Source organism: Haliotis rufescens, unplaced genomic scaffold, assembly GCF_023055435.1.
Source record: "Haliotis rufescens isolate VD_foot unplaced genomic scaffold, xgHalRufe1.0.p SCAF_8, whole genome shotgun sequence".
NCBI classification, from domain to species: domain Eukaryota; kingdom Metazoa; phylum Mollusca; class Gastropoda; order Lepetellida; family Haliotidae; genus Haliotis; species Haliotis rufescens.
In genome coordinates, this window is record NW_025964372.1 from 9,096,492 (window position 1) to 9,120,080 (window position 23,589).

The 23,589-nt window shown below is 39.9% G+C and overlaps 1 protein-coding gene across 1 annotated transcript in view; it reads left to right on the top strand.

Moving 5' to 3' along the window:
• Positions 1-23,589, top strand: part of LOC124120197 (cubilin-like) — a 99,325-nt gene that overhangs the window by 48,894 nt on the left and 26,842 nt on the right. The window contains exons 31-60 of the mRNA XM_048389180.1: positions 285-386; positions 563-832; positions 1,063-1,152; positions 1,428-1,697; positions 1,805-1,897; positions 2,139-2,432; positions 3,383-3,475; positions 4,476-4,763; positions 5,534-5,626; positions 5,944-6,168; positions 7,346-7,435; positions 7,740-7,991; positions 8,453-8,554; positions 8,731-9,000; positions 9,212-9,301; positions 9,576-9,845; positions 9,959-10,051; positions 10,281-10,574; positions 12,522-12,614; positions 12,897-13,184; positions 13,818-13,910; positions 14,004-14,243; positions 16,251-16,340; positions 16,656-16,901; positions 17,065-17,154; positions 19,170-19,388; positions 19,777-19,866; positions 20,063-20,326; positions 22,756-22,848; positions 23,090-23,344. Of these exons, the coding sequence (XP_048245137.1) occupies positions 285-386; positions 563-832; positions 1,063-1,152; positions 1,428-1,697; positions 1,805-1,897; positions 2,139-2,432; positions 3,383-3,475; positions 4,476-4,763; positions 5,534-5,626; positions 5,944-6,168; positions 7,346-7,435; positions 7,740-7,991; positions 8,453-8,554; positions 8,731-9,000; positions 9,212-9,301; positions 9,576-9,845; positions 9,959-10,051; positions 10,281-10,574; positions 12,522-12,614; positions 12,897-13,184; positions 13,818-13,910; positions 14,004-14,243; positions 16,251-16,340; positions 16,656-16,901; positions 17,065-17,154; positions 19,170-19,388; positions 19,777-19,866; positions 20,063-20,326; positions 22,756-22,848; positions 23,090-23,344 (5,340 nt within the window). The remainder of the gene's footprint in view (positions 1-284; positions 387-562; positions 833-1,062; positions 1,153-1,427; positions 1,698-1,804; positions 1,898-2,138; positions 2,433-3,382; positions 3,476-4,475; positions 4,764-5,533; positions 5,627-5,943; positions 6,169-7,345; positions 7,436-7,739; positions 7,992-8,452; positions 8,555-8,730; positions 9,001-9,211; positions 9,302-9,575; positions 9,846-9,958; positions 10,052-10,280; positions 10,575-12,521; positions 12,615-12,896; positions 13,185-13,817; positions 13,911-14,003; positions 14,244-16,250; positions 16,341-16,655; positions 16,902-17,064; positions 17,155-19,169; positions 19,389-19,776; positions 19,867-20,062; positions 20,327-22,755; positions 22,849-23,089; positions 23,345-23,589) is intronic.

A 23,589-nucleotide genomic window follows, 5' to 3' on the forward strand; every position in this document is an offset into this window, starting at 1 on the left:
TGGTATCTACGATCAACACCGTTGGTGTAAGATGATACGCGTATATATCAGCCACCTTACGTGACAACCCGAACCATTTTCCAAGAGGCTGCGTCCTATGACCAACGTAGGCTGCTGGGGACATATTCGTAGCGCAAATACCCAGCAGATAAAGTGCAAGTTATCTATCTTGAAAAGGTGTGCTGAACATCAAACTGATCAGGATACTGACACTAATATATGATGTGTAATAACGCCCTACTTCTCCATATCGAGATAGATGTCGTAACTTGATATGTTTCCAGTCTCATCCGAGGAGCCTGAGCTGCCTGTGAGGTATCATCACTCTGTTAATTCAGTCACAGGGAGGAGGGAAGTCTTTCACATCTACTACAACACAAGGCCCGGTAGGTTATCTCGATGATAGTAAGTGATCAACTGTTAACTAGGTTTATTGCCCTAAGAATGTTTCTTTATGTGGTTTTATGGTCATTTTCAATAAATTACCCATTCTATATATCGATATATTTTACGTATACACATTTGATAAGTTGCGTCCAGATGAATAATGTCACTTTCTCAGTTTCATGTAATATAACGCTGACCGACACTGCGGGCTACATCAACAGCTACTCTGGTTATGGCTATGCGTCAGTGTACAGGCGTTCCTACAACGACGGCACTCACTGCATCTTCACAATAAAGGGGGATGACGATGTGGGTCAGACAATTGTCTTTAGTCTCAATCAGTTCCACCTGGAGGACCCTGACAACAGCACATCTGTCTGTAATGACTATGTGGATATGAATGGCGAAGAGAGACTGTGTGGATACCAATACGGGACTCGCAGCTGTAAGTGAAGGGCTTTTATCCCCTTTATTCAAATAAGAAAAATGTGTTCTTATGCGCAGCCAAATGTAATTAATGAATCTGGTATTAGTCACGTACACAGAAGAGCTCTTGCCTAAAGGTCCATAACAAATAACTATGTTGTAATTGTCTTGGTTGATATAGGTGTGATTATCTTTCTCACGTTCTACAGTCTGACATTTTATAACATATTATACCTCTTTCTGTTACAGTCAACTTTGACGGTACGTTTGTCGTGACCTTCATCAGTGACAATAATCAGACAAACGTGGGCTTCAACATCCGTTACAAGATCGTGCCAGGTGACTATGTCAATCATTAATTTCTCTTTCTTAAAGACCGTCAATGACATGATGCACATTGCTCCGGGTCTGTGATCACAAATCGTTTTCAATCAGAATGATCAGTCACAGACAATACCCATATTCTTTATAAATTGCAAAAAAACATTAAGCTGCTACTTGGATGATACGTTCCTTTTCATGACATTATGTCCATAGAAACAATGGCACCTTGCCCTTCTTTACCAAAATCCTATAATCCTGTTGTTGATCACATAGCATGCATCAATTTTCAGCTGGATGCCTGGTAACGTACAACACCACTGAAGGCACTCTCATCAGCCCCTTGGCAAGCAGTGGTCTGTACCACAACAACCTTGACTGCCGATACACCATGTTCACATCCTACACCCAGACTAAGGTCACGGTCACCGTCAATGCTTTCGACCTTGAATCCCCATCGTACAGTTCGAGCAACTGTTACAACGACTACATATTCTTCTCAGGCGGGTCCTACACTTCCGGGAGGTACTGTGGTGCCATCGCTGCAGGAACCATGTTTACTTGTGAGTAACGTTCATGTTATTTCTAAATATAATAGTACTCATGATTTGTTTATTATCTTTATTATCTTTCTCTTCAAGTAAGTCAAATGCACTTTTATTTCTTGAAGGGTACACGAATGCGAGACAATTCGACTTTGTCTTTCATACAAACAACGAGATCAGCAGACAAGGTTTCAATGCGTCCTACAAGATTGAAGAAGGTAATGGCATAAATTATACGATATGATACATTTAAAAGAGACTTAAAGGTATGAGATCGTAAATTGACGAGACTGATAAATATCATGCATATAAAAGATCGATGGATTAATATACTCCCCATACCAATCATCTTGATATATTCCAATATTGATATAACACTTTATTTCCTTCGAAAGACGACATTCTCCCTTGAAAGAAAAGATTTTCGTCATTATCATAATTCTCATTTTGGTATTTCAGATATTTGCGATGAGCTATTTACCGACTCTAATGGCACAATAAGGAGTCCCGTATACAGTACAGGTCTCTACAGACGTAATCTGAACTGCACCTATATCATCAGACCTCCAACACAGGGTCCTTACAGGTTCAATCTGACGTACTCTCAGTTTGACGTTCAGAGGATGTACTACAACTCCTCATCTTACAGTCTGAGTACATCATGTAGCTACGACTTCGTGGAGACCAAGTTCTCGGGACTCACCGGCAACAGCAGATTGTGTGGCAGGATGAGATCACCAAGAACGTACTTCTGTAAGTCATGATCCCCGTGAGTGTGTCAACTGTGTATACATACATTTGTGCTTCATTGCAGGTACCATGCTACCAAAATCGTTTGAGTTCAAATCAGTGAAATTAATTAGTACAATTCCTATCGCCTGATTTAACGAAGGAAATAACTATATATTATAATCTTTATAGTAGGATAGGGGCGCCATCACTATTTGCAAATATGCATATCTCTCTTCTACGATTGACAACTAAGTTGTACTGTCCGTTACATGTGGGTTTTATTAAGTTTATTATATACTATTTCACCGCCTCTGTGATCTTGTGGTAGAACGTCCGCCCGGAAAGCGGAAGGTCGGGAGTTCGATCCTTGGCGTCATACCAAAAAACGTTAAAAGATAGCACTTGTTGTTACCCTGCCTGTCGCTCGACATTGAAGGGCTAAAACAGGACTGGTCGGCACGAAGTCAGTATACTGTGTCTGAGTGGTTTATTCGTGTTAATCTACGGCATGGTATCTCAGTGGGCTAGCATTACAAAATCGACATTAGTCCCGACTTGTACAAACAGCCAAGAACACACAAAGACGTATATGCACGTCGCTATATAAGTGCAATAATCGTGAACGCAACGACGTTAAACCTCATTTCATATCACCTCACCTAATATAATAATTATATTTTCCACATTTAACTTGTCTGTTTTTTGTCCCATCTACCTTATAAGCATTAATGAGGAATCCTGGATTAAGAAAGAAATATTCAATTTTGTAAAAGCCCACGTGATTGTTCTTTATACAGATGCGGGAACAATCATCATCAATAAAACACGTGATTGTGGCCAGACATACCATATTTCGAATGTTTTTTGCTCAAAGACACATGTGGCCAGTGATGGACATTGGCAATATAACCATGGGAATATAACCGAGAATTGTGAGAATTTCAAGTAATAGTGAAGTATTTATATTTCAGATAACAGTATGAATGGAGATGTAGTCATCAAATTTGTGACAAACGGCAACATTGAGAGAAGGGGGTTTGTGCTGAACTATTCATACGACGAAAGTACGTTCACATGTCACATGTTTATTGAATCCATCACTATGCTTGTATATTCGATCACCTGTTAACAATGCCATCAACCATAGGCCATACAAGACGTCATGATCAAATCAACGTGTATATATAAGGTTACTGGCGAGAGTTCCCTTAACCATGGACCCTGTTTACAGTTTTGTGTCTTGATGTCAATATCTACATTGACGGAGATACACGTGTGCAGTTTAAAGTTGTCGATATTATTCCTTTTACTCTTTCATCATGCGTGCGTGCGTTCCCGGTCCGTACGTTTGATGTTTAACGCCGCACTCACCAATATTCTATCTTTATGAGGCCAGCCTTTAATAAAATATGCTATTCTGGAACAGAAAAATCAGTCACTGACACAAGGAACAAACCATGCCGCTGGGGCAAGATGCCATCAACCTAGTCACAGAGGCTGACCACCCTCTCAATTATGTCGTCTCTTGCGACCAACAGAGGAATCACCATGGTGATCCAGATAAAAAAGTTGTTTGGGCCATATTTCAATTTCATATATGATAGCCATTGTTCTGGAGTAAAAGATTTACCTTTGTTTCTCATCACGTCTCTCTTTTAAAAATGGTGGCTAATATATTTCACATGTCAGAAAGTTTTGTCGAATGATATTAAAATGTGTATTTCGGTTTTATATATGGTAACCATATGCATATTGCAGATACTGTTAAGTTTTGTCTCATTGCTGTGACCTACATCAATGTGTCATCACAATCTGATGACGTGAATGGTCACCCATATTAATGCCATGTCAAACTTTCTAATATTGCTTAAAACTGCATTCTTTCGTTTGCCATATGATCGATCAGTAAGTATTATTCAGTCTCGAGAAAGATGATGTTTCTGGAAAAATATTTGCTATTGTTATAAGTGTTTTTAACTGTGTATATATATATATATCATTGCATTAGTCCAGATTAACGTTGGTATAACATACAGATCAAATCTTCTTTTGCTTCCTCAACAGACAGCTGTTACCAGGTCCTGACAGATGCTGATGGACAGATTCAGGTCCCTGATGATGGCAGCGCCACCTACTTACCTAACCTCGACTGTCTGTTCACCATCAGGCCTCCAGCAGGTCGGCTGTGGGTTGTTAACATCACTCTGGAGGAGTTCGACGTGCAGAGATATTATTCTTATTACAGTAACAGTTTCTCCACCTCCTGCAGCAAGGATTACATACAGATGCTCTACGATGGCTATTCTTCCTCCAGGATGTGCGGAACAAGGACTTCACCAAAATCTTACATATGTTTGTACCATCAATGCTTGCCATCACCATTTGCTTGATAAAACAATGTTTTTACATGTACACATGATATCTTTAATGTATGTTTAAATGGATTTGCTCGATTGTTGCTCAAAAGATGTGAAACATTGGAGCTGCTGGCATATTGCTGGACATAAATGGAAAGTGGACCTTTGGAAAGATGAAGTCATCCTTTCTTTCATCCAGTGTTGTGGATAGTTATTGTTACTTTGAATCTGTAGGCATATATCTTAATCAGATGAGGCAGTCTCTCGGGATTTCTCATCTAATGCTGGGGTGGATAAATCAGTTGAAGGGAGTTGGCTATTTGACCATTATTGAATGATATCAGATCATCGAAATACCTGACCCTGATGTTAACTTTTTCACTAAATTCCTTTGTTCTATTTTTCCAACTAGTGCAGAGATTCTGACTTGTATGCGTAAAAAATTAGATCTGCAAGGAGGAAAGCACAGTTGGTGCCCATGGGGATGCCTAAATTATTGCATCAATATCATGCTCCCAATGTCACATCGATGCTTTCTGTGAGGAAGTCCATCACTTTACGAAGTGTTTTCCAAGTAAACTTCAGATAACATTTGATTTAGTTTTAACAAATAGTCCTGAACCTTTGAAGATAGAGATACTAACTGCATATCTGGTCTCCACGTTCATGGACAAATGTCCCATGGATCAGAGACCGAAGAAAGACAATTACATGTGTTTAAAATGGTGGTTTATATGTGTATACATTTTACTTCCTTATCTTCAGACAACATCTATGACAGTGATGTGAATATCACTTTCCACAGTGATGACTCCGTTCAGAGGAATGGTTTCAACATATCTTTCTCCTACACTGAAAGTAAGCAGACGTCTTGCAATAGAAGGTTATATGCCCTGATTTTGTGTATACAAATACTCACTAAATGAAGCACAATTAATCTTTATCAATAAATTATCCCTGTGCATTTTGAAAGGTGCAGCTTGTTACAAATGCTAATCTCTATTGCAGTTCCAGTCCGTTTTAACTTGTAACCTGATCCCCCAAATGAAGATGCATATACAACTCTACATGACAGAAATATTTCATAAATGTGTGTCACCCCCACAGCTTCATTTCAAGTGCTCAAACCTATATATTATAGCAAACTGACATAGCATAATGTGTTGACATTTCAGACACCTGTGTGACGGACCTCGACCAGAATACTGGTACAATCCGCAGCCCTGTGACTGAGGGTGGGGTGACCTACCCAACAGACACCTTGTGTATTTACTACCTGGACCTGGGAGATGCCCTCAAGACTGTTACTTTCACAGTCAGGGTCTTTGATGTAAACTGTGGTGATTATTTCATCGTTAACGGACAGCGTTTCTGTGGAAACAGATTGACCCAGACTACATGTGAGTAGTGAATCTATGTTAATTTCTATATTTCTTCACGCAGTCTACTATTTAGAGCATATGACTGAAGTGACAACGTCAATTACTTGGCAAATCTCAAGAAACCCAACGATGGTCTTTACACTGAATCCCGCCAATAAGAATTTCTAATTTTTCATACATTGCCGTCACGTTAAGCCCCTGAATACTGAGTAATGTTTGTAGCGCACATTTTCATATGATCTGGAAAGTGAATGTTGTGCGAAAAATGGACTCGCGTGGCATCAGATCTACCGCTCACCTTAAAATTACGCATGGATGTGGATTATTTATTTTCCCATCTGATGGTGTGAATTTAACTGCAAATCTTGGAAACCTGTTTGAAAAAAAAGAAGACTGCTGAGTGCTTTCCGAGATGATGTAAAGCGTTGTTAAACAGTAAATTTCTCCACTTTCTAGTCTACGCCAATAAAAGTAATGTGCAACAATTTTTGTTATTTAATAGCTCTGAATGACATAAATAAATATCAAATGTATTTTTTGGCTATTATATAACTTTATACATTCAACACAAAATAGCTTGCTATAAAGGACGAAAATCAATTTTTCTCTATGACGTCAAAAGACCACACAGAGGTAACATATGCACAAAGAAGTGGGGGTATAACTCTGCTATGTTTAGCATTAATTCATTGTACCCCAGGTCACTTTTTGAGGATTTGCTGTGGATCAGGACAATATATTTTTGTATGTTGTTTTTTTTCTCGAGGAGCCAAACTACAATCGGTTATCCGAAATACAGCTAGTATGACCTTACTTCAGGGAAAATACAGTTTTCAATGTGTGTGTGTGTTGTGCCCTGTAACACATTTTCTATTTGCTGTGTAGTATGTTATGTTATTGCAATCTTGATGATTGTTTATATTTACCTGCACATCCTTGTTCGTTGTGTACCAATGTCTTATTTCCTTTGCCTATTCATTATTGTACTTGTATAGCCTTTCCGATCCAAAATACTATTCCTAAAACATAAATAGTGAGCTACATAGATGAAATATTGTCTTTGTATAATCTAAAATTGGGAATGCCGAAAAACAGGTAGTACGACTTTACTTCAGGGAAAATACAGGTTTCAATGTGTCCATTTAGAACTCATAAAACTACTATTATTTACTGGATGTGCGCTTTTTTCCTTCAGTCCATATGACAGGGAGGGTCAACATGACCTTCTTGTCCAATAGTTACAGCACAGGACGAGGAGTGGATGTCGACTACCTTGTAACTAACTGTAAGTGGCATTATAGATTCCTTGTGTGGTGAAAAGAAAAGAAAATGCGTCGATAGTTCGATGAATATATTGTGAATTATTTTCTCTGTCTTTTTCAAAGAACAGAAGAGCACAATGTGTCCAGTCACCGTTCAACAGTTAGAAGAAACTCAAAACTTACAGTGCATGAATGATTGTCCCACACACGTTTAGTGTTCTTTAGAATAGTATATGATTTTGTAAATTAGTGAATTGAAATACAGGAAAACACTGATTATCACCTTTGGTATCCCTAAAATCATATCATGACATCGTTTTCTTTCAGACACATGTGATCGAGTATATCGTTCAACGTCAGGGAATTTGGATTCCTACACTGTATCAAGAGTTCCTCTTGCACACGAAATGGACTGTGAATACATCATTCGTCCCCCCTACTACCCATTCATCTTGACAATGTTCTTCAGTCCCTTCTATATGCCTTACAACTTTATGAGCAGCAACGGCACGTGTTCTGGCAGCTATGTGGAGATCGACGGCATACAGTACTGTGGAACCGTTTATGGCCAGTATAACTGTAAGAACTGTACTAAAAGTTAAAAATATAGGGTGTCGCATTGTTATAGTATTTAGAAATTGAAGAATATGTTTTTTGGTTTGTTTGTCGTTAATGCCACACTCAAGTTATAATATAGCTTTGTGACAGCGGCCTTTAAATAATTGAACCTGGAACAGACAATCCAGTGAGCGGTATTGGTAGCAACGATCAACACCGTTGGTGTAAGATGATACGCGTATATATCAGCCACCTTACGTGACAACCCGAACCATTTTCCAAGAGGCTGCGTCCTATGACCAACGTAGGCTGCTGGGGACATATTCGTAGCGCAAATACCCAGCAGATAAAGTGCAAGTTATCTATCTTGAAAAGGTGTGCTGAACATCAAACTGATCAGGATACTGACACTAATATATGATGTGTAATAACGCCCTTCTTCTCCATAACGAGATAGATGTCGTAACTTGATATGTTTCCAGTCTCATCCGAGGAGCCTGAGCTGCCTGTGAGGTATCATCACTCTGTTAATTCAGTCACAGGGAGGAGGGAAGTCTTTCACATCTACTACAACACAAGGCCCGGTAGGTTATCTCGATGATAGTAAGTGATCAACTGTTAACTAGGTTTATTGCCCTAAGAATGTTTCTTTATGTGGTTTTATGGTCATTTTCAATAAATTACCCATTCTATATATCGATATATTTTATGTATACACATTTGATAAGTTGCGTCCAGATGAATAATGTCACTTTCTCAGTTTCATGTAATATAACGCTGACCGACACTGCGGGCTACATCAACAGCTACTCTGGTTATGACTATGCGTCAGTGTACAGGCGTTCCTACAACGACGGCACTCACTGCATCTTCACAATAAAGGGGGATGACGATGTGGGTCAGACAATTGTCTTTAGTCTCAATCAGTTCCACCTGGAGGACCCTGACAACAGCACATCTGTCTGTAATGACTATGTGGATATGAATGGCGAAGAGAGACTGTGTGGATACCAATACGGGACTCGCAGCTGTAAGTGAAGGGCTTTTATCCCCTTTATTCTTATGCGCAGCCAAATGTAATTAATGAATCTGGTATTAGTCACGTACACAGAAGAGCTCTTGCCTAAAGGTCCATAACAAATAACTATGTTGTAATTGTCCTGGTTGATATAGGTGTGATTATCTTTCTCACGTTCTACAGTCTGACATTTTATAACATATTATTCCTCTTTCTGTTACAGTCAACTTTGACGGTACGTTTGTCGTGACCTTCATCAGTGACAATAATCAGACAAACGTGGGCTTCAACATCCGTTACAAGATCGTGCCAGGTGACTATGTCAATCATTAATTTCTCTTTCTTAAAGACCGTCAATGACATGATGCACATTGCTCCGGGTCTGTGATCACAAATCGTTTTCAATCAGAATGATCAGTCACAGACAATACCCATATTCTTTATAAATTGCAAAAAAACATTAAGCTGCTACTTGGATGATACGTTCCTTTCATGACATTATGTCCATAGAAACAATGGCACCTTGCCCTTCTTTACCAAAATCCTATAATCCTGTTGTTGATCTCATAGCATGCATCAATTTTCAGCTGGATGCCTGGTAACGTACAACACCACTGAAGGCACTCTCATCAGCCCCTTGGCAAGCAGTGGTCTGTACCACAACAACCTTGACTGCCGATACACCATGTTCACATCCTACACCCAGACTAAGGTCACGGTCACCGTCAATGCTTTCGACCTTGAATCTCCATCGTACAGTTCGAGCAACTGTTACAACGACTACATATTCTTCACAGACGGGTCCTACATTTCCGGGAGGTATTGTGGTGCCATCGCTGCAGGAACCAGGTTTACCTGTGAGTAACGTGTTATATTATGTTTGCCAAATTAATCATCGTGATTTGTTATCGTCAATGGACTCTTTTACTGCTCTTCAAAGTAAGACCAATACTTTTTATATTTCTTGAAGGGTACACAAATGCGAGACAATTCGACTTGATCCTTCATACAAACAGTGAGATCAGCAGACAAGGTTTCAATATGTCGTACAGGGTTGAAGAAGGTAATGGTATACTTTATGTGATATTCTTAAAAGATTCCCATTCACAAACGAATTAGAATATAAATTGATGAGATTGACGAATAACATACCAATAACAGATCGATGGACATGACGGATTCCCAAACCAATCCATTGGAAATAAATCAATATCGAGATAACATATACTCTTTCCCGAGTAAGGAAATCCTAACTATCATTATCATTATTATTCATCATTTTGGTATTTCAGATCTTTGCGATGAGCTATTTACCGACTCTAATGGCACAATAAGGAGTCCCGTCTACAGTACAGGTCTCTACAGAAATAATCTGAACTGCACCTATATCATCAGACCTCCAACACAGGGTCCATACAGGTTCACTCTGACGTACTCTCAGTTTGACGTTCAGAGGACGTACTACAACTCCTCATCTTACAGTCTGAGTACATCATGTAGCTACGACTTCGTGGAGACCAAGTTCTCAGGACTCACCGGCACCAGCAGATTGTGTGGCAGGATGAGATCACCAAGAACGTACTTCTGTAAGTCTTATTATGCACTTTGAAAACATAGTATAATTCACTCTACATCCGTATAGCAACAACTCCTGTCGTTGGTTTGACGAAAACGACTGTAAAGGTGAAGGCAAATTATGTTCGGGTAAAATTCTGACAAAAATATTACATTTTCTACTCATGTTACACTGTAATACTAAACTGACGGCCAAAAGAAACGTTACCAATGATATTTCTAGGATAAAATATGACCAACACAATTTGAAGCAGCAATAACAATTATACTGTAGAAGTTCATCATTCAGAACAGTAAAATGCGAATTTACTAATTCACGGAACAGATCCCTGCGTAATTTATACACGGAAATTGCACGATAATTTAAGAAAGAATGTTTTAAAAAGTTGCTGAAAAACACCAATATCTCCCAAAATCCGCAAGGCACGTCCCAAGAACGACAGAGAACATGAAGGCTGTATTGGTGAGATGTGTTCTTTACTGTTTTTGAACAGGTTGGCATCTTTGTTTCAAAGTGGCAAATCAGTTAATATTGGTAACGTTTCTTTTGACCCTCAGTTTATAAACCTACTTTTCTTATTTCCACATATTTAAGGGCAAACATGTGAACAATGTACAGTGTGCGTCTTTGGTCTTCTTATACCACAGCTAGACAAATCAGACCACCACTTTTGAAAAGTACATAATCTTTTTTCTCAATGCGTATGTGCGTGGCATGATTCTGCTAATGACATCAAATCTCCTTTATATTCTACATTAACAATAGGCTACTATATCAGCTGCTGCAACCGTTTCTGTCAATGCAGACATGACACACTTGCTTTGCACACATAGATTCGTTTTGTGCTAGGCATGTGTAACTTGTCAGTTCACTTTGTCTCCCATAACAACAAGATATCACACACTAATCTCGATAACGTTTTCGCACGTTTTCAAATGTTATGAAAACTTAAATAAACTGTAAAACGTAATTCCAAGTAAGTCTCAAGATAAGCATTCTTGAAGGAGAAAAGACAAAGACTGTTTTCATATTGATTGAAAACCGCCATGAGTGTGGTTTAACTCAATACGCGAGGAGGGAAAGTACAAAGAGTGTATTCCGTGGACTGGCAGATGATGCTGACACTTGGAATCACTTCGACATGTGGACTAAATTGTGTAAACACAAAACATTCAAAACGTATGCACGCTATGAAACATTGTGTGAGTGCTTCTTTGACTTCAAAAGGCCTTCCAAAATGCCAAAAGGCGATTCGCATGAACATTGTATACAAGCTACAGATTTTTCAGAACAGATTCACGTTTGAAGATCATATGGTTTTATTCAAATCATAACCAAGCTATCAGCTAATAGTATATGAAGTTATTATTGTCAAGGCCTTGGACATAATCTTATTCGTACCTGTCTAGAATAATATTTGGATTTATTTTGTTTGTATCATTCTCGTAAAAAATATGTTTGGGACACCAATGTAGCATTTCAGACGATCCTTGATGTTCATTAAACTCTAACCATGTAGTCATAAACAAACAATACTAAAAGGTGCAACAGTGTCATTCAGTATAGTGATACCTAGTATATATGTTTACAATGTTTGTATAATAAACAATGCATTGTGTAATACGGCCCTCTGAAGTGAGGCATACAAGATGACAGTTGTAGATAAAAGATCTACTGTACCTACGATTACAAGTATGTAAACTGTTTACATTGAGTTAACATTCTGAATGTACTTGGTGTGATCTGGATGTCTAGCACCCATTATTATTTATCACTTTGTATTTCATACTTAATGAGCGATCTAAGACATGTTGTGCGTTCTTGTCAACTAAGACAGTCCTTGTGTGGAGGCATGGATGAAGGCTGCATTGGAAGCATGTAACAGGGAGGTATAAAATATTTGATTTTGAACATTCTTATAACCTTTATTTGCATCAACACAAATGACATATTTCAGATAATGCTTTTGGAGGTGATTTTGTCATCAATTTCGTCACTGATAGATCTATACTAAGACGAGGATTTGTGATGGTTTATGCATATGAACAAAGTAAGTATTAACGAACGTATATTTTTATTTTTAATAGTGAGTAAGTGAGCTTGATTAACCGTGACATACGAATGTCCTTACTGCAGCAAATGTACATGAGAATCGACAGAGTCTGATTGTGGCCGAGGCTGCCTTCCATCTTGACTTTTGTACTCTCTCATCGTTATTCTAGAAGGTATTACCAACAAAATATATTCAGTGAATTTAGGACAAAAGTCTTCCTTAAATGAGCATCACACAGAACCGTACCCGTAGTCGATATGTCTCCTGCCTCATCCACAGACAGCTGTGTCCAGGTCCTGACAGATGCTGCAGGGCAGATTCAGGTCCCTGACGATGGCAGCGCAACCTACTCACCTAACCTCGACTGTCTGTTCACCATCAGGCCTCCAGCAGGTGGGGCGTGGGCTGTTAACATTACACTGGAGGAGTTCGACGTACAGAGATATTATTCCTCCTACAGTAACAGTTTCTCCACCTCCTGCAGCATGGACTATGTCCAGGTCCTCTACGACGGCTATTCTTCCTCCAGGATGTGCGGAACGAGGATTTCACCTATATCTTACATACGTAAGTCATATGACCGTTTGAGATTAATGGACGTATACCGATTTATGTTAAAAAATGTGTACGACCAAATGAGGCTTGAAATAGTTGTCTGTCTGTGTCATTCACTTTACTTTGATGCCTGGACGATAAGCCAAGTACGAGGCTTATAAAAATAGGTTATTCCACACCTTCATAAAAGGTCTGATTACACGTGCAGGAGAGCCTACTGGACATTTCTAGGTACCTTTAAATTCCAAATTATAGGGGAAGGAAGTAACTAGAGGCAGTGTATTGCCAGGTACCTATTGTAAAAAACAAAACGTATTTTATAAATATATCTGCATTGAGGGATAGATACAACGTGTGTAAAACTGGTAAACGAGTCATAAACTTATGAAACATGGTGCAGAGTTACGTCAGAGACAAAGAATATTTCATTAATTAGCCAATGACAGTTTTGTATCACTTCCATTGCCTCTAACAATAAGATTTCGGCAATGTACATTTCTAAACATATCAATAGCCATTCAGTAATTATCCCCAGTGATGCATTCAATTGATCTATAAACATGTATCTACCTAATCTATCATAAAACATGCAGTTATATATGTACCATAACGCGACACATCTCTGAAAATGTCCTTCTATTCCAGATAACATCGTTGATGGGGATCTGAACATCACTTTCCACAGTGACAGTTCCACCCAGAAGAGGGGAGTTCGGATTAGATACTCCTACACAGAAAGTGAGTAACATTCCTGGCATTGTCTCAGTCGTATGTTTAATCTTCAGTAGACAACGTGAGCTCCATGCAATGAACATATTTTCTCGCACACAGATATTTGTGACTACGTATTCACCGACAGCCACGGTGTGATCGAGAGTCCAAATGGCGGTAATTACTACTACCAGAGCAACACGTTGTGCAGGTACACAATTATAGGCGGGAACGACCTCTACACCATTTTCTACAACATCTCCTACTTCGAATTATACTATTCAAGGGGTTGTAGTGGCGACTATCTTCAATTCCCGGATGGACAGCGGTATTGCGGGACCTACATGAGAAACATATCATGTGAGTACCCTTAATATTATCCATAAGTATATAACCTTCAGTGTATATGCTACAACACAGAGTTACCTACATGTTCCCTTAATATTGAACATAAGTATATAACCTTTATTGTATATGCTACAACAAAGAGTTACCTTCATGTTCCCTTAATATTGAACATAAGTATATAACCTTCAGTTTATATGCTACATCACAGAGTTACCTTCATGTTCCCTTAATATTGAACATAAGTATATAACCTTCAATGTATATGCTACAACACACGTTTACCTTCATGTTCCCTTAATATTGAACATAAGTATATAACCTTCAGTGTATATGCTACAACACAGAGTTACCTCCATGTTCCCTTAATATTGAACATAAGTATATAACCTTCAGTGTATATGCTACAACACACGGTTACCTTCATGTTCACTTAATATTGAACATAAGTATATAACCTTCAGTGCATATGATACAACACAGAGTTACCTTCATGTTCCCTTAATATTGAAAATAAGTATATAACCTTCAGTGCATATGCTACAACACAGAGTTACCTTCATGTTCCCTTATTATTGAACACAAGTATATAACCTTCAATGTATATGCTACAACACAGAGTTACCTACATGTTCCCTTAATATTGAACATAAGTATATAACCTTCAGTGTATATGCTACAGTACAGAGTTACCTTCATGTTCCTTTAGTATCCAACATAAGTATATAACCTTCAATGTATATGCTACAACACAGAGTTACCTTCATGTTCCCTTAATATTGAACATAAGTATATAACCTTCAGTGTATATGCTACAACACAGAGTTACCTTCATGTTCCTTTAATATTGAACATAAGTATATAACCTTCAGTGTATATGCTACAGAACAGAGTTACCTTCATGTTCCCTTAATATTGAACATAAGTATATAACCTTCAGTGTATATGCTACAACACAGAGTTACCTTCCTGTTCCCTTAATATTGAACATAAGTATATAACCTTCAGTGTATATGCTACAACACACGGTTTCCTTCATGTTCACTTAATATTGAACATAAGTATATAACCTTCAGTGCATATGATACAACACAGAGTTACCTTCATGTTCCCTTAATTTTGAACATAAGTATATAACCTTCAATGTATATGCTACAGCACAGAGTGGCCTTTATGTTCCCTTAATATTGAACATAAGTATATAACCTTCAGTGTATATGCTACAGAACAGAGTTACCTTCCTGTTCCCTTAATATTGAACATAAGTATATAACCTTCAGTGTATATGCTACAACACACGGTTACCTTCATGTTCACTTAATATTGAACATAAGTATATAACCTTCAGTGCATATGATACAACACAGAGTTACCTTCATGTTCCCTTAATATTGAACATAAGTATATAACCTTCAGTGCATATGATACAACACAGAGTTACCTTCATGTTCCCTTAATATTGAACATAAGTATATAACCTTCAATGTATATGCTACAGCACAGAGTGGCCTTTATGTTCCCTTAATATTGAACATAAGTATATAACCTTCAGTGTATATGCTACAGAACAGAGTTACCTTCATGTTCCCTTAATATTGAACATAAGTATATAACCTTCAGTGTATATGCTACATCACAGAGTTACCTCCATGTTCCCTTAATATTGAACATAAGTATATAACCTTCAGTGTATATGCTACAGCACAGAGTTACCTGTATGTACCTTATTGCAATGCCATGGAATATTTTTAGATAAATTTCATCTTTCAATTTCATGTTCATCTTTCAGTCAAGACTTTCAGTAGGTCAAAATGTAACATGTTATAGACTAATGTATTAACTAATGTACATACACAGGACAAGATGGTTTTAAGTAAAAAAGGGAAAGCTTTTTTAGTCATTAGTTTGATGCTATGTTCGTGTTTATCTCAACTGGCTAATGCAATCACTGTCAAGCACCTAATGGTGCATATGATAACATTCTAATGTATTCCTTACGTTTGATGCATGTATATTCATCAGATTCTACAGTAGGCAACACCAGTTTGACCTTCCGATCAGATGCATCATATTCCCGTCGAGGTTTCCGACTTCATTACAAGGTGCTCCCGTGTACGTCTTGGTATAGCTACAACACGTCAGTAGAAACATAACCAGCAGGGATATCGAAACGGGCTGACATTGTAATGTATGGAAGAATGTGAAATACACTGTTTATATATTGAAAATGTACTCTTGTACGCAAGAATAAACATTATTTTATTTGGATAAACATCATGCATACAACATACATAAGATTGCTGTTTCTTTGGTATTCGCTAACTGCATCTTATTTTCCATCTAGTATGATATTTGGAAGATCTGTTTCTTTCATTTCATTATATTTCTCGTCATTTTTATGATACGTAACTTGTCTTTGTTAATCAGTCAACTGCTCCCGGGTTTACACAGAGCAGGGTGGCATGATTTCCGACCCTGACCTTTCTGGCGTGGACTTCAGTGGAGACATCAGATGTGACTACACATTCCTTGTGCCCTTCTACCCTTTCATTGTAACCTTCACCCCCCTCCAGTTTGGGCTCCAGGACGCGGGCACAGACGGCGTGTGCACCACAGAGTATGTCAGTCAGGACGGGGATCGATTCTGTGGCCAGCGCAATGAATCGTGGCAAGGTCAGAACGGTTTTTTTCAGTTTGAAGATACAAGTAAAGTTTTCTGTACAAGTCAGCTGTATTATGTGTTTGCTATCGATTCGTCTTTCTTTAAGATTTCAGGTTGAAATAAACAGAGCAGTTCCAGCTATTTGACTCACGAGTGTTTCCATATCGTTTCTAGCAATTTCAGAAGACAACACAATGGAACTGCATTACTTCAGCACTGGCGCCGTGAGGGGAAACTACTCCGTGTTATATCGCGTGACTCCAGGTAAGTACACGAAACGCACAGCTGGGAATAGGAATGACATATATCTCACATAGAGAGAGTGGAGTATCTTTCAGGGATCATTTGTTTCATGCCTGTCCATCCAAGTGGAGCCTTTGAGCCTGTTGTATGTTTCTCTCTCATGGTGCTTGTGATTCATGCCTGTGTATGTGAGGGGTGCCTTCAGTGTGGTTTGATTCTCTCTCATGGTGCTTGTGATTCATGTCTGTGTATGTGAGGGGTGCCTTCAGTGTGGTATGTTTCTCTCTCATGGTGCTTGTGATTTATGCCTGTGTATGTGAGGGGTGCCTTCAGTGTGGTTTGATTCTCTCTCCTGGTGCTTGTGATTCATGTCTGTGTATGTGAGGGGTGCCTTCAGTGTGGTATGTTTCTCTCTCATGGTGCTTGTGTTTCATGCCTGTGTATGTGAGGGGTGCCTTCAGTGTGATTTGATTCTCTCTCATGGTGCTTGTGTTTCATGCCTGTGTATGTGGGGGGGAGGGGGGGGGGGGGGGGTGCCTTCAGTGTGGTATGTTTCTCTCTCATGGTGCTTGTGATTCATGCCTGTGTATGTGAGGGGTGCCTTCAGCGTGGTATGTTTCTCTCTCATAGTGCTTGTGATTTATGCCTGTGTATGTGAGGGGTGCCTTCAGTGTGGTATGTGTTTCTCTCATGGTGCTTGTGATTTATGCCTGTGTATGTGAGGGGTGCCTTCAGCGTGGTATGTTTCTCTCTCCTGGTGCTTGTGATTCATGCCTGTGTATGTGAGGGGTGCATTCAGTGATGTATGTTTCTCTCTCATGGTGCTTGTGATTCATGCCTGTGTATGTGAGGGGTGCATTCAGTGATGTATGTTTCTCTCTCATGGTGCTTGTGATTCATGCCTGTGTATGTGAGGGGTGCCTTCAGTGTGGTATGTTTCTCTCTCCTGGTGCTTGTGATTCATGCCTGTGTATGTGAGGGATGCCTTCAGCGTGGTATGTTTCTCTCTCCTGGTGCTTGTGTTTCATGCCTGTGTATTCGAGGTGTGCCTTCACTGTGGTATGTTTCTTTCTCATGGTGCTTGTGTTTCATGCCTGTGTATTCGAGGTGTGCCTTCAGTGTGGTATGTTTCTCTCTCATGGTGCTTGTGTTTCATGCCTGTGTATTCGAGGTGTGCCTTCAGCGTGGTATGTTTCTCTCTCATGGTGCTTGTGTTTCATGCCTGTGTATTCGAAGTGTGCCTTCAGCGTTGTATGTTTCTCTCGCATGGTGCTTGTGTTTCATGCCAGTGTACTCGAGGGGTGCCTTCAGCGTGGTATGTTTCTCTCTCATGGTGCTTGTGTTTCATGTCTGTGTATTCGAGGTGTGCCTTCAGCGTGGTATGTTTCTTTCTCATGGTGCTTGTGTTTCATGCCAGTGTACTCGAGGGGTGCCTTCAGCGTGGTATGTTTCTCTCTCATGGTGCTTGTGTTTTATGCCTGTGTATTCGAGGTGTGCCTTCAGCGTGGTATGTTTCTCTCTCATGGTGCTTGTGTTTCATGCCTGTGTATTCGAGGTGTGCCTTCACCGTGGTATGTTTCTCTCTCATGGTGCTTGTGTTTCATGCCTGTGTATTCGAGGTGTGCCTTCAGCGTGGTATGTTTCTCTCTCATGGTACTTGTGTTTCATGCCTGTGTATTCGAGGTGTGCCTTCAGCGTGGTATGTTTCTTTCTCATGGTGCTTGTGTTTCATGCCAGTGTACTCGAGGGGTGCCTTCAGCGTGGTATGTTTCTCTCTCATGGTGCTTGTGTTTCATGCCTGTGTATTCGAGGTGTGCCTTCAGCGTGGTATGTTTCTCTCTCATGGTGCTTGTGTTTCATGCCTGTGTATTCGAGGTGTGCCTTCGGCGTGGTATGTTTCTCTCTCATGGTGCTTGTGTTTCATGCTAGTGTACTCGAGGGGTGCCTTCACTGTGGTATGTTTCTCTCTCATGGTGCTTGTGATTCATGCCTGTGTATGTGAGGGGTGCCTTCAGCGTGGTATGTTTCTCTTTCAGGAATGTGCAACATGACCTACACGGGCCGATCTGGTAGCATCAGTGGCAATATGTCCAGCGATAGCAGCAACTCCACATGTTACTTCAGGATACAGAACAACATGGCGGCATCACAGATACACATCCGATTGGTCTCAGATGCTGAATGTAACTACCTAGACTTTGATGGCCTTGAGAGGAGATGTGGCGATAATGGAACAAGTGGCACAGAGATATCATGTACGTACTGGTCTTACCATAACATCGTGCATCATGGGGAGATGAGGGTCTGCTAGAGAGTGGGATGGGAGGGGGTTGTGGAGTGTTTTTCTTAATAGTACGATATAGCACGTATTTAGACATGGCATTACCTTACAGATAGTTCACTAAAGCTCTAAATACATGTAATATTGATAATAAATATTTTCGAAAAAAATAATATATATATATATATATGAGAATTGATAATTGTATAAATGACTACAATGGTCCTTTGACAGCCATAAACGTAGCTTCGCAAATTTTCACAAATACATCTAAGCAAGTTTTTTTATTGACCTTAAGCATGGTTTGTGGTGAATTTGCTTTGAGCAAATAACCTGATATTGAGCTTTTCACTTTCCTCCAGATGCCTATGATGGCGACTTTCAGATAACTTTGTTCCATGCGCCTGATATGGAGGCACCGTCGTTCCAATTGTACTACAATATTGTTCCGGGTAAGTTTCAAGTCATAACATGATATCAATAATTGAAAGAATGATGGAGCATTACCAAAACTATGATTGCGCTCTCACAATTTTGAATGCATCAGAAAGAATATGTGTGTCCCTTCAGCAAAATTGTTTTTAAAAAGTACTTTGTCCGAATAATCCATATAATGAGATGATGAACATCTGTTTGATGCTTTAATAGAAAACTGCATCCAACGATTCACAACGGACACGGGATCATTTGCAAGTCCAGCTGATACTGACGGCAACTACGTAAACGATCTTGCGTGCACCTACACCATCAGTGGCGGTAGTTCCCCCTACGTCCTCCTTCTCAACTTTGTTTCCCTCGACCTTCAATACTCCTCCTACTGCAACAATGACTACGTCCGATTCAGCTACAGGGGCTCCTCTGGTTACACTACCACCACTTCAAGATACTGTACAGGGCCTCGCTCACTCAGGTGTAAGTCTTTACTTGTGACACTTGAACATAACACATTGCAGAAGTACAGGGACTCGCTGACACATGTGTAAGTGTTAACTTGTGACACTTCGACATAACACATTGTAGATATACAAGGCCTCGCTGACACATATGTGAGTCTTCACTTGTGACACTTGGACACAAAACGTTTCCGATATACAGGGCCTCACTAACTCAGTTGTGAGTCTTTACTTGAGACACTTGGGCATAACACATTGCAGTTATACAGGGCCTCCCTCACTCAGATGTGAGTCATTACTTGTGACACTTGAACATAACACATTGCAGAAGTACAGGGCCTCGCTGACACATATGTGAGTCTTTACTTGTGACACTTGGGCATAACAAGGCCCCGTTGTCACAGATGTGAGTCATAACTTGTGACATGGACACAAAACGTTGCCGATATACATGGCCTCACTAACTCAGATGTGAGTCATTACTTGTGACACTCGGACATAACACATTGTAGATATACAAGGCCTCGCTGACACATATGTGAGTCTTTACTTGTGACACTTGGGCATAACACATTGCCGTTATACAGGGCCTCGCTCACTCAGAGGTGAGTCATTACTTGTGACACTTGGACATAACACATTGCCGTTATACAGGGCCTCGCTCACTCAGAGGTGAGTCATTACTTGTGACACTTGGACATAACATATTGCAGAAGTACAGGGCCTCGCTCAATCAAATGTTAGTCTTTAGTTGTGACACTTGGACATACCACAATGTAGATATACAGGGCCTCGCTGACACACATGTAAGTCTTTACTTGTGACACTTGCGCATAACACATTGTAGATATACAGGGATTCGCTAACTTAGATGTGAGTCTTTACTTGTGACACTTGGGCATAGCACATTGTAGATATACAGGGCCTCGATCACTCAGATGTGAGTCTTTACTTGTGACACTTCGACATAACACATTGTAGATATACAGGGCCTCGCTGACGCATATGTGAGTCTTCACTTGTGACACTTGGGCACAAAACGTTTCCGATATAGAGGGCCCCACTAACTCAGATGTGAGTCTTTACTTGTAACACTTCGACATAACACATTCTAGATATACAGGGCCTCGCTGAAAAATATGCGAGTCTTTACTTGTGACACTTGAACATAACACATTGTAGATATACAGGGCCTCGCTGACACACATGTAAGTCTTTACTTGTGACACTTGCGCATAACACATTGTAGATATACAGGGATTCGCTAACTTAGATGTGAGTCTTTACTTGTGACACTTGGGCATAGCACATTGTAGATATACAGGGCCTCGATCACTCAGATGTGAGTCTTTACTTGTAACACTTCGACATAGCATCTAGATATACAGGGCCTCGCTGAAAAATATGCGAGTCTTTACTTGTGACACTTGAACATAACACATTGTAGATATACAAGGCCCCGCTGACACAGATGTGAGTCATAACTTGTGACACTTGGACACAACACGTTGCCGATATACAGGGCCTCACTAACTCAGATGTGAGTCATTACTTGTGACACTCGGACATAACACATTGTAGATATACAGGGCCTCGCTGACGCAGATGTGAGTCTTTACTTGTGACACTTGGACACAAAAAGTTTCCGATATACAGGGCCTCGCTCACTCAGATGTGAGTCTTTACTTGTGACACTTGGACATAACACATTGTAGATATACAATGCCCCGCTGACACTGATTTGAGTCTTTACTTGTGACAGTTGGACATAACACGTTGTAGATATACAGGGCCTCGCTGACACATATGTGAGTCCTTCTGACACTTAAACAACATGACATATCCCACAGTGAACACTGAGCTTGGTTCAATACACCTTGGAAAACTTACGCATTTTGACAAGTTTAATAATAGACTTTTGGAATGTTAATGATTCACGTATTCCACGTTTATCGGTAAGTAAAACACACTTGCTCAGATATGATCCTGAGAGATAATGATTTATAATCGGTCAAATCTGTTTTTCGTGACCTCATCACCACGGATGCTGAAAGTGAAGGGTCCACACATGGAATTGCAGGTGAAGACTATGACGGTCCAGTGCTCCACTACAGTTGTGTACATTACACAACCATGTGCTTATCAAGGACTTTCATATGGTTGTTTAAGCTAAGAAACATAAGCAGCCTTGTCAATCATACACGATAATATTGCTTTCTGCGTTGATGATACCTAGCGTAAAGAGAAATACAATGATCATGATTAATATTCCTGTCGGGTAAATAAGATGTGTCCTAACGGTCATATAATAACCTCAACACACACACACACACAGGCACGCACGCACACACACACACACACACACACACACACACACACACACACACACACACACACACACACACACACACACACACACATTTGATTTGTTATATATATTAATTTCAGATTCTGTGTCGAGTGGGGATTTCAAGGTATCTTTTGTAACGGACTCTCGTGAAGTAAGGAGTGGATTCAATGTAACATACGTCAAAACACCAGGTAGGCGCAATGTAGGATACATCAGAACACTGCAAGCTCCTTGCACTCTGTCTAATGTTGAGGAAGCACGGCTTTAGTTTACTTGCTGTTGAGAAATTTCTTTGACACATTTCTTCACACAAAAAACATTCTATGAAAATAACTTTGAACAATAACAGATGTTATGTGATATATACATTTTATATCATTCATCACAATTCCCTTACGCTGTATTTGCTGTCAATGTTCTGCATGTGTCTAGTCAGCTGTAACCTGACCCACACGGCCGACGAGGGCACTATAGAGAGCACCCCTGGAGATGGCTCCTACTACCCTAACAACGCCTACTGTACGTACACTGTACAGGGGAACTCCAGCCTGCAGGCTCTGCAGCTCACTGTACAGACCTTCTCCCTTGAGGATCACTCCAGCTGCTACTACGACTCGCTCCAGTTCGGCTCAACTTCCAGCAGGAAATACTGCGGGAGCTCTCTGTACGCCGGCAGGGTTCTCACGTGTGAGAATTACATTTTGCTGTTAATATTATTGTGTATCTTTCAACTACTTTATCTTTTGAAGATTAATAGTTTCAACTCGTTATATCAATGGCACAAAACAATGGAATCTAACAAACAAAATCAGAAACGTCGTACATTTCTTTTTTTATGTGTATGTGGCAGGGTGCTGGTGTTAATTCTGGTTTAATGTGGAACACATGTTAAAAATATCATTAAACATGAGGGGCAGGGGCGTCCCTTGGGT